Here is a 12,014-nt window from a genome sequence, read left to right as displayed (position 1 = left end):
TTATGTTTGAGAGTTAGGAGCAGAGCTAGCTGCAGAAAGCACAGCTAGACTGATCCTTGTGCCCAATGAAAAGGACTGGCAATGCCATAAACACTGAATGGAGCTGCTACAAAATGATAAAGTTGGGGTTTTTTACTTGCATAAAAGTGTAAGTTGAATGTGACTTTTTGTCAAGGTTGCCTCTGGTAATGGCTTTCTTTCACAGCACTAATGAAAAATAGCAATTGAATGTGAGGACATCTACCCATCTACACAACAGAGCTATAGCTTGTGCACCAGTTGAATGCTCACCTGGGGCTCATCTGCACTTCACCAGCAGTGGTATGAGAAACAGCTCCAGCCAGGCACTCGCAGCTTTTTATTTCAGGAATATCATCAGAATTTTTACTGCTTTCTAGTTTATTGCCCAGATCCACTGAAATTGGTTGGATCAAGTCCCAGAGGTTGGATTCCAAGGATGCTTCTCGTCCTTTGCCCGAAATGGAAATAAATGTGATGATGTGCTGTGTTTAGGCAGCTTTGCAGGAAGCAGAGGTATTGTGGGAAGCACTCCTGTGCTACAGAATGGGGAGCTCAGTCACTCTGGGGGCATGAGCTCAACCTCTCATGGCCAGGTAATTGCTGGCAGGTTGATTAGCCAGGTAAGACACAGAGAGACCCATTCCAGCTGCTGTTCCAGCAGCAGCACTGCCATCTGAAGAGCTGTGTCTTGCTTGGCACGCCGGGATGCAGCTTTGGGAGTACAAAGGGAAGAAGAGCTGTACTTCTGTGGCTCTAAAGCTGTTTGTTTTGGTTTGTTCTTGCATGTAGGATCAGAGCCAATTCGTAGCAGAACGGGAAAAAGTGGAACTTCTACCCCCACTACTCCTGGCTCCACTGCCATCACTCCAGGGACACCACCAAGCTATGCCTCCCGTACCCCAGGCACTCCAGGGACACCCAGTTACTCCAGAACTCCCCACACTCCTGGGACCCCCAAATCTGCAATACTGGTACCTACTGAGAAAAAAGTTGCCATAATTCGCACTCCTCCTAAATCTCCAGCCACTCCAAAGCAGCTACGAGTTATTAATCAGCCTCTACCTGACCTCAAGAATGTCAGGTCCAAAATTGGGTCAACAGATAATATCAAATACCAGCCTAAAGGAGGGCAGGTAAGGATGCCACTCTTAATGTTCACCCATATGTTATTTACTCTTTTGTGTGCACCTTTGTGACAGGAGATATTTTGAGTTGCCTTATAAAGCTCCTTGTGTTCTCCAAATCCCTTGTTTGTTTAAGTGATGTTAAATGGCAAAGAAGAGGACAGTCTTCACAACTTAACTGTGCCTGCTGTAGGTCTTCCAGAGAAAAAGAACAGGCTCGTGTTTTAAACAGTGAGATATCTCTAAGGTGTTGATCTTGTTTTCATGATAAATTACCACATCCAGTACTTTCCAGGATTTGCACAGTAGCCAGTTACTCATAAAGTCAAGGAGATAATGCCTCAGCAAAGGTTCTTCTGCCTTTATTTTGACAGGTGTGATTATTTTGCATGGGAGCTCCACTCCATTTGCCATACCATGTAGCAGATGTGGGTGTGCAGGGGCTCCAGCAACACAAATTCAGCCTGTGCTCCTGGATTAGCATTCCTCCTACAGGCCCAGCTGTTGGACTTAGGGCCCAAAAGCAGCACCATGGTACCCTCTCCTCCTTCTCTCTGTCCCTCTCTCTGGATTGTAACAATTATACAAGAAGCAAGAGGCCACAGCAAATAGTTTCTTTGTAGGCACCATGCCTAGACAGCTGAATTTCCTTAGCAGCTCTAAAGAACTGCTCAGAGTCTTTGCTGAGCAGTGAAGGATGGCACAGGATGGCATTTCACTGCTGTGGGCATTACAGGGGAAATCTGCACATCACTGAAGCTAAAGCATTTTTTAGTTCCAGTGGTATGTAGCCACTGAGCTGTGGGCTGGGCAAAGAGAAGCTCACTAAATTTTTCCTTTATGTCTCCTTTATGCCATAGTTGCTCAGTCTAGACAAGAGGCTTTAAGATAATTCTTTTCCAGTTTCTGCAGTTGAATTTTAGAGGGTCTGTGAGAGCAGCACATGAAAGCTAATTTCATTTCCTTGTGTCTGCTCAGTTCTTTAATGTCTGGTAGCAATATTACCCTGGCTGAAATGAGCTGTTATCTGCTATTTGCTTTTAGTGATGATGCATGAAACAAACAGAAAGCTTCTTGTTAACCTGAACTGGAAGTGCTGATAGCAGCAGGAAAAACAAGCAGAGAAAAACCCAGCATATATTTGGGCAAGTTAAGTACATAAACATTAGATGCAAATGACTAAAGGAGTACAGATAGCCCAAAAGTGTCATTTCGAGACAGACTATCCTTTTACCAGTGGGATATTTGAGCCTGGCACAAGGACTTCTCTTGACATTGAGCTGTTCTAGAGAAAGCTGCACTCTGAAACTGCCAGAGGCTGGGTTGCAAAACTGAAGAAGCTCTTGGAGATGTTTCAATGCTCAATAAATCAAGGGGTGCAGTGCTTCAGCCTGGAATTTTATCAAAAGCTCGTCAGACAGCAGACTGGTGTTCCTTCAGCTCTGAACTTGCCAGGCACAGAAACAAAAGGGGAGAAATCATTCCACCTGGTGGGGGTTGTGTGAGTGTGGTGTGTGAAGAGAATGCTTTTAGGGCAAGAAACAAGCTAACTTTGCACTGCATTAAGCTCCTACTAGGAATAGATGGCTTGAAACATTTTAGTGTTTTAATTGGTATTCTGCAGTGGGGAGAAGTGAGGCCTTCTCTGCTCTGTGATGCAGCCAGGAGTTGCTTGTCTGGTTTTCTCTTTATGGTACAGTATGGTGAAATGGATCATGACTGGCAAAGCTCAGAGGAGACTTGCTCATGGGTATGTCTGCTGGGCTTCAGATGGATTTTCACACTGCATCAGCTGGGGAGGAAATGCTGTGCTTTCAAAAGTAACCCATTTGCATCTGTTATTTCTCAGACAGCCCAAGGGAGGCATGGGGAGCTGGGAGAGGGTGTTAGAAATCTGTTTCAGATGCCAAGACTGATTTTTAAAATTGTGGGTTTTTGGTTCAAATTTTTTGGTTTCCTTTTAAAATTCTGTCTCTGGATGTGGTTGGTAACATATGAGAGTACACAAATGCACTAATTGAGTCTTTTCATTCCTGGCAAGGCAGAGTATTTAGAATGCTTCATGGACCAGCAACCAAGGATAAAACTAACCTAGATTTCTCTTAATTTTATCTTAAGATGTATACCTAAAATCTCAGCCATGGGCAAGAACTTCAGTGGATGTGCAGCAGCAGAGCTTCATCAAAGTGAATGGAGCTGCACAGACTAGAATTACATGCATAAACTTTAAAATGCCACTAATTATAGTGACAGCCAGGCACCTTTAAGAAGTAAGATGACACATAGAAAAAATAAAATCTCTAAGCCATGCTGAAGAATGAAATGTTCCTTGAAGGTTTTTTGGAAGATTAGGGAAGAACTTCACCATCTTCCCTAAATTGTAGAAAACAAAGTGCAATTAGTAATGAGTCAGAAAGTTTGAACAAATTGATGACAACACTATTCAGTAGATGCTTTCCAAAAACCACAGAAATGCTTGCAAGGAGAATAGGCTTGTGCATTAGGTGATAAAATAGACTGGCACTGGTAAGACATCTCAGAGGAGGAGGCTTGAATGGGTATCTTCAAAATCAGTTTGGATTGATGCTGAATTGATTTTTTTTTTTTTTTTGCCTTGTCTTTTTTATATATTCTCTGTGTTCTTTACACATAAATTTTGTCTTGGTTTGAAAAGACAGGTGAAGGAAGGCAGGAGCCTCTCTTGAAATGGAAAATGTAAACCCCCTCCCTCCAAATTATTATAATTTTGAAATTAAGGGGCTCTTGGGCAAAGATATGGGAGTAGGAATAACAGTTCTTTATAAGGAAAAATAAAAATGCAATAGTACAAAAAAAACACTGCCAGAGTCAGAGCAGGAGCTGACCTGTGGGTCAGGGTGGTGGCACAGTCCCATCCCAGGGGGGCTCAGGGTGGGGGCACAGTCCCATCCCAGGGGGGCTCAGGGTGGTGGCACAGTCCCATCCCAGGGGGGCTCAGGGTGGTGGCACAGTCCCATCCCAGGTTGGCTCAGGCTGGTGGCACAGTCCCATCCCAGGGGGGCTCAGGGTGGTGGCACAGTCCCATCCCAGGATGGCTCAGGGTGGTGGCACAGTCCCATCCCAGGGGGGCTCAGGGTGGTGGCACAGTCCCATCCCAGGGGGGCTCAGGCTGGTGGCACAGTCCCATCCCAGGGTGGCTCAGGCTGGTGGCACACTCCCATCCCAGGGGGCTCAGCCCTCCTGCAGTGCCAGCTGTGGTTCTGCTGGAGCAGGGATCCTGCACAAGGGGGGAGTTTTCCTCTGGAGCTCCAGGGCTGCTGGAGATGGGCCTGCTCTCCCTCTGGGAATGCAGGGCAGCAGAAAGCTGCTCCTCTGGGAATGCAGTGGGCAAAGGCTGCTGGGCTGTTCCAAACCTCAGATTGGATCCAGGTAGGAATGCTTGGCTCCTCCCCTGGGCAGAGCATCTCCCCATGGGATGGTGGAATTTGATCAGCCCTGCAGGGACACTCAGTGGCCATGGACAGCAGAGATCTCCTGGAGGGAGGATGGGTGTGGGAGAGATAAAGAAAACTGCCCCACCTGGTTTTAACAGGTGGCCCAATTAACAGAAAATGACTGCCCCACCTGGTTCTAACAGATGGCCGTGGAATACACAGCCCCAAGCACATCTTGCATTCCCTACCTAAGACAATTTGTAGCTCTGTATCCTATTATTGTATTTGTAGCCTATCTCCAGTACTTCTCCTGACCCTACCCGATGAGCAGAAAGACAAAACAAATCCCAAAGGTTCCAAGCTGGGGGTCTGAGGCTCCTATCCTGTCTTGGTTCTTCCTGGGAACCAAGGCTGAGACCAGCTCTTCCAGACATATTTTTGTAAATAATTTAGTCCCTATCTAGAGGAGGGGGAATTTGAAAAAGAGTTGAACTGGGGTCATTACCTCACCATCCATGCTTCTAATTGATTATTCTAGTCAGATATGCTAAACCTATAAAAAATGTACACACATTATGCTGTGTGTACAAATTTGGTGTTTTCCACCTGGTGAATTGTGCACCTAAGGATCCTTACAAAGGTAACCCCTTTTTACCACCCTAACTGTGTCTGGCTCCTGATTTTAGGACCAGTGAAAATGCATCAGGATGGCAGGAGAGATTTCCCCCCAACACACACCTCAGACCCTTGTCATCATGATTTACAGCCCTGTCTGCAGAGATCACTGGGCTTCTGGCATGTTCCCTGCCTCAATGACAGCGTGCCAGGGTGCAGTCAGCAGAGACACAGACTGGTCTGGTTGTTGCACCAGAGCTGAGCAACTCCTGGAGAAAGGGAGATCAAAAGTTCTCAGTTAACTTCCCCTAGAGGTGGCATCTTCTAACTCCTTCTCCTTCTGCTGTTTCACATGTCTTTGCACCACTTTATGAACACTCCTGACTGCCTAAAATCTGCAAGTCTAAGTTATGTACTGTTGGTGCAATGGCTGCTGAAGAGTGTCTAGAGAGATGGTGGAGAGCAAGGCTTCACAAAAAGTGCAGTCTGAGCTGTTGCTGGATCCCACTCTCCATCCAGCACACCGTGTGCTTTTTCTCCAGTCCATTGCAATGACACAGGTGAATCAAAAGCACTTAGGCCCAAGCTAGGAGGATGTTCTTGCACAGGTCAGTGATGAGCATATATGAGCTTGTAAGGGCCAAACTCGGTGCCTTGCCCAGCCAGAGGCACCTGAGGCAGCTGTACAGGGAGGTGTGGATTGACAGGAGCATGGCTGCTGTTACATGATGTAGCTGAGAGACTGGGAGGCAATTGTTTCCACATTGTTGGCTTCACTCATTGGAATAAGTTTGTGCATTTGTCAACTCAACAATGCAAAACTGTAAAATATATTAATCTCTGTCAGCCTGCTCTTGCTTTCTTTGTACATTGCCAGGTCTGGGGATTTGCAAGACATTTGAAGGGATTTGTTCTGCACTGAAAATTAGAAATTAATTCACCACTTGTTAATTGCAGGTCTGCAAACGTGAAGAGAAATTAGGAGTTTCAGGTACACCTTCAAAACTCTGTCAGAGCTCAAACCTGTAATTTTTAAGTTTATGAAATTTAAAATTTTGGCTGAAAATTGTAGATTGGACAGAAATAACATCTTGCAGCTCCAGTGTTCAGACTGCACTTGTTTAAAGGAAGGCTTGCCTGAGTACAGTCTGTACAGTTAAGCCTTGAATTATTCTGGATAAAAAGCTAGATGTTCTTCCTGACTCATATTTTAGAAAAATTAAGCAATCACTGCCAGCCTCTTGCAAGTTTCAGAAGGGCTTTTTTGAGGAAAGGTGTTTGGTTGCTTGAAATGAGCAGGGAATTAGGACAGAGAAACATCACTGCAGTACCTAACCCATCTGTAAAATGTGCACCCTGCCTGTGAGGCAAACTGTGAACCACAATCAGGAGGCTCCCAAGCAGTCTCATGGGCCTTAGCCACTAAGAGAACTTCTACCCACTGCAGTAGCCATATGTCTCTCAGTTTTTTGTAGGCAGTGAGCAGCAGTGCCCTGATTTCTGCCACTCAGATGCTCAGTCTAGGGCTGAAGGTGCCACTTTCTGGAGGATTCAGTATCTTTCCACCAGCTACAGCTGGCAGCTTGAACAACCAGTTCCAACCCTTAGCTGGCTAATGTTAGAAGAGTCAAATCCCAGCTGTGATGGTACCATGTGCTGTTGTTCTCTCATTAATAACTATGGGGAGAAGCTGTATTTTTTTTTTTTTTTCCCTAGAGTAGGTTGAAATTACCAGGATGTAAATTCCTGTGAAGCTGTTTATAGACTCTGCCCAGATGCTGGTAAGTTAGGGGCTTTTCCTTTTCTTGTGAAAAGCAGCTGAACTGAATTATTCTAGGCAGCAATGGAATATAATTCTTTCTCTTGCATAAGCAGCTTTTGGACATTGGTGTTGTCTTTATCAGTGAACTGAGCTGCTAAACACAACTGAGCTAAATTCTCTTAGGCATTTCTCTGCCTTTCTGTTTCTACAAATTTCTGTTCATCATGAACACAGTTGTGTAGTACTGGCAAAGGAGGACCTGCAAACTGTTGTACAGGGAGTCTTGGAAATCCAGCTCATATTCCGCTTTACATGAGGTGTGTATCTGGAAGATTCACAAATATTGTGTCTCATAGCCTGTCTTCTTCTTCTTGTGCCAGCAAGCTTAACCCAAAACTATTCCCTGTGCTCTAGTGTAGATGTTTCCCTTAGACCACAACCCCCAGCTGTTCTGACTGCCAGTCAGGCCACTGAAGGACTAGGAAGGGAATCAGTTAACTGGGCTGAGCAATGTAGGCCTCATCTAAATCAACTCTGAGAAAAATACCTTCTACACCTGTTTTCCTTGCAGACTATGCAAGGAAATAAATGCTCCACATAGCCCAGAGCTCTCACAGGCAGCATTCCAACTGCATGGGTGGGTGTTGGAGTGCACTCTCCCAGTCCTGCTGGGGACTCTCTGGAAGCAGTGGGAGTCACTGGGGCCATGCTGTGGGCATGCTGGCACACAGTCTGCCTTGGGCTTCAGTTCTGGACCATTGCTAGGAGTCAGCAGAGGACAGTAAGGGGAAGGCCTGTCAGACTTCCAGGGCTTCAGACAGAAGCCAGTTTTCTCTTGGGCAATATGGTTTTGTAGAATAAACATTGCATTGTCTGTAAGGCTTCAATTTTCCACCGTGGTTTAATTACACATAATTATGACAAGTGCTGAGGAACCTCAGCTTGGTCTTACTCCAAATGCTGACTTCCAGGCCCTTTCCAGCATACCTGGGCAGGCCAGTATCACATCAGAAGAGAAGGTACCCACTTCATACTGGCAGGTCAGAGCTTGGGTTACAAAGGACTCTGTCACGACATTATCTTGTTGGGATTTCTGGAGAGTTTGGATAGAAAGCAATCCTGTTTCTGCCACAGAATTCATTTTGCCACACACAAAATGTTCCCTTTCCTGAATGAGAGCATGAGCAGGCTTGATCTTTCATTTAACTTTCAGCACAACTGAAGTGCATATATGTGCATCCCTACCACACCTCCACCCACACACAAGATGTACATACACATTTGGAACACAGAGAACCTTCCTGGTGAGTCATTGTGTTTGTGCTGCCTCTGTTGCAGGCAGCTGCATCATCTAATTCCTTTCATCAAGTGCCATCATGAAAATTTGCCATTTTCTTGTAGCTGTGCTCCCTCACGTGGCAATTCCTTGCTCTGATAGTTGAAGATTTCCCTCCAGATGCCAGATGCTTTCCCTGGGAGTACAGTTATTGGTGGCACCTGAGTTCTGCTGTAGAGGAGCTGCTTTGCCATGGGGGTCAAGCATGGGACAGCATGGCCTGTCCTTGACAGAGTTTGCTCTCAGGCACTGTCCAGTGCCTGCAGGGGCTAAGGTAGCATTTGAAAAGGGAGGCAGCATCATCGAGGGAACAGCAAAAACCTCACCATGTTGTGTGAAGAGACTAAGAGCATGGGGGAGGAGCACAGTGCTGCTAGCACTAGAAGGTAATTGTGCCCAAATCTGGCACACCAGATCTCTGGCCAGCACCAGAAATCAAAAAGCAGTGATTGCACCTCCAGGTTTCCAGATACTGTTGTTTTCTGCCTTGCCCTGTAGTAGATGACAGTAAAGAGAGAGAGCAGTAGAGAATTCTGACTAATTCAAGTAATTTGTTGCTCCCCTTTCATGGCACTCTGAGGTCTGTTTTATGTATGTAGCTGCAGTTACAGCTGTAGGACAGAAGGTGGGTTGAAATACATCTGGATTTCAGCCTGTGCCTGTGCTGGCTGGATCTGGGATTTCTGCATCAAAGGCTGGAGTGCTGACCTGTGGAAAGGTGGCTTCCCATCTTCTTGTGGCCAGTTCAGTAGAAATAGGGAGCACCACTCAATGGACCCTAGGACAGGCTGTCCAAATACTAGGCCCAGTCTAGGCAAGCATGGAGTTCTTTAATTTTTTCAGGGAAAAGCCACTTCTCATACCTTTCAGTATAGAGTTTCCTCCATTGTATCTCACCACCACTTTGTGAGGGAGAAAAAGAGCAGTGCCATATATTTACAGATGCTGTGTGAACATACTAAGAGATTGACAGGGTTTATTTTCTCACATTTCAATACAAGTGTCAGAAGAAGGAGTCGCTGTAGGAGGCAAAGTACCCTGGTTTCCTTGTCCTGCACCCCCAACTGAGTGTGTGTCTGGTACATAGTAAGTTACCTCCAATTCCTTTTAGGTTAGGATTTTAAACAAGAAGATCGATTTTAGCGATATTCAGTCCCGGTGTGGCTCCAGAGATAACATCAAACATTCTGCAGGGGGCGGAAATGTAAGTAGTGTGGACACCCTGTGATCAGGCACTTCCACTGTGGTGAAGCACCTCACATAGGCAGAACCCTCTGTCTCCCTTCCTCTGAGCACTGCTTTCCTTCTTGCTGCTGTTTCACACGTGAGTTTGGTCTGGCAGTCAGTCGAGTGAGCCCTGTGCATGCAGTGGTGGCCTCCTGATCTTTCCCCACAGAGCAAACACAATTTCAGAACTTGGACAGGGAAAGGAAATGATGAAAGAAGGGTTATCTCTAAGTGATAAAAGCTGGGTTATCTCTAAATGACAAAAGAAGAAGGGTTATCTCTAAATGATAAAAGAAAGGTTATCTCTAAATGCCCAAGTGAAAGTGCAGTCTGAGCCAAAATGGTTCAGTGCCTTTCTTTCATGGGAGGAGCCCAAGAAAGTAATTTCCAGAAAGAGATTGCAGCTCACAGTGAGATTCCAGCCTCCCCACTGGGCATTTGCTGTGCACAAGTCCTTCCTCAGCTAACCTGTGAATTCAGCAGAGGGGAAGAAGAAAAATAAAACAGAAGGACAAAGAAAGCTCAGAGAAGAGGGTGTGATCAGCCAGCACGCTGAGTGCTGATGTCACAGCACTATTCCAGTACAAGAAACTGAGGTGGCCCAGGGTTTGACCAGACACCTGCTGGTTTCATTGGGCACACTGGAATGGCTTAAGGTGGCTATGACTGTCCTGATGGAGATGCTCACCCCTCAGATGGAAGAGCTGATGGTGTGGGCACATCTGATCCAGGCAGGGTCAATACAGCAGCCCGTGCTGGCCTAAGCCACTGGTGGTGTGGTGAGCAAGCCAGTGGCATTGCAGTTACCCTGGAGCTCCTGGCTGGCTGTGACTTCCTGGGGCCTGCCAGCTCAGTGCCTGTGGGCCACATCTTGGAGTTATTTGGGACTGTCACTCTGTGGCTGTTGCCAAGCTGGGCTCAGCACAGCCATGGCAAAGTGGCAGCAGGGGGAGGGAGGGTGCCTGACCTGCTGCTCAGCAGTGAGCACTGAGCCAGCTGGCTGAACCTCTGCCTGCTCAGGTACAGCTGCAGGAGGCACATGTGTAGATTACTCAGACTCTGCATAGTGGATTGACAGGAAATGCATACCATATTTAGATGCAGAAAAATACAAAACAGATGGTGGAGAAAAAAGCAGTCACCAAAATATCCTAGTTGCCAGGATGCATAATCGAGACAGAAGCAAATGGGATGGGTCCTGCTGTGTGCAGTGCTTTGGAGCACCCACTCTGAAAGGAGGAGGCTCAGAAACATTTTAGGAAGAACCCACAAGCTGATCTCCTTAATCCTCCTCTTCATTTTGCTAATAGTAAAGCTTAACCCAGCTTTGTCATCTCCCTAGGTGGGAGGTTTCCTCTTTTGTGGCATGGTCTGTTTTCTACTAACCATTCTTCCTTTTCCAGTGGTTTATAGAAGCCTCTCACTCTTTCTCTGCAGGGCTTGGCTTTTTATTAATTTCTTTATTTTATTCTCGTCATTCCTGTAATTTTTGTATGTGTGCACTTTTGACAGGTACAAATTGTAACCAAGAAGATTGACTTGAGTCATGTGACTTCCAAGTGTGGCTCACTCAAGAATATCCACCACAAACCAGGTACTGTAGGAATTTATGGGTTGTGGGACAAAGCAAGGACCCAATACATCCAAAATCATGGATGATACTGTTCTCTTTTACATTCAAAGAGAAAAGAAATGCTCTTTAGTAATAAAAATACATTAAATTACTTCAGTAAATATATAAAGACAAAGGTATGAGACCACCTAATTTAGAGAGGTGATAAAAAAATACTGCCAAAGGATGGTGCTCTGGCATAAGATTGAAATATAGGCTATTTTATTTCAGTAAAATACTTAAATATGTCCTTAAATTCCATGAAAACCAGTAGGACTGCAGCACCTGCTTACAGTTTAAATATATGTTGTAGATTTTATATTTTACTGAACATGCAGAGCATTATTCTATGCTTCTCCAAAACAATTAGATCTCAACTAAAAGGGAGATAGTGTGAGTGCACTCATGCTTCAGGTCACACTTTCTCCTGCACCATTTCAATTTCCTAATCTGTGTTTCCTTTTCCTCTGTAGGAGGTGGGCGTGTGAAAATTGAGAGTGTGAAACTGGATTTCAAAGAAAAAGCTCAGGCTAAAGTTGGTTCACTGGAAAATGCCCACCATGTACCTGGTGGTGGTAACGTCAAGGTAAAGGAACAGCTGTCAGAAAAGGCTCCCACTGTGCCCCTGGCCCAGTGAAATCACCAGAGCTGTAAATTCAGTGCTGGCTCTGAACTGAGTAGGAAGCATCTGTCTGTCCTCTTTCAAGCACACTCATAGAGCAGTTTGTTCCCTTTGAAATTTGGAATGACCCATCTTGCATCTGCATCTAAGCTGAGAGTAAAACGTCATGTAGTTTGTGCACTGTCTTTTCCCCCTAAAGATAAATCTTGTTTCGGACTGAGGGACAGCACAGGTATGAGGTATGAGAGGAGGACTCCATTGTGAAAGAGGAGGAAAACATCC

General features: G+C 45.6%; 1 protein-coding gene across 21 annotated transcripts in view; it reads left to right on the top strand.

Annotated features, from left to right (window-relative positions):
* Positions 1-12,014, top strand: part of MAP2 (microtubule associated protein 2) — a 143,871-nt gene that overhangs the window by 127,351 nt on the left and 4,506 nt on the right. For 16 of the 21 annotated variants that reach the window (XM_059868108.1, XM_059868103.1, XM_059868106.1 and 13 more), the window contains 4 exons: positions 811-1,154; positions 9,383-9,475; positions 11,011-11,092; positions 11,584-11,696. In XM_059868108.1, coding sequence (XP_059724091.1) covers positions 811-1,154; positions 9,383-9,475; positions 11,011-11,092; positions 11,584-11,696 — 632 coding nt within the window. The remainder of the gene's footprint in view (positions 1-810; positions 1,155-9,382; positions 9,476-11,010; positions 11,093-11,583; positions 11,697-12,014) is intronic. The other 5 variants (XM_059868123.1, XM_059868121.1, XM_059868122.1 and 2 more) reach the window with 1 other exon arrangement.

This window comes from Haemorhous mexicanus, chromosome 26, assembly GCF_027477595.1.
Source record: "Haemorhous mexicanus isolate bHaeMex1 chromosome 26, bHaeMex1.pri, whole genome shotgun sequence".
Classification (NCBI taxonomy): Eukaryota; Metazoa; Chordata; class Aves; order Passeriformes; family Fringillidae; genus Haemorhous; species Haemorhous mexicanus.
Note: the sequence above shows the minus strand (reverse complement) of the source record. Positions and strands in the feature narration are given on the sequence as shown.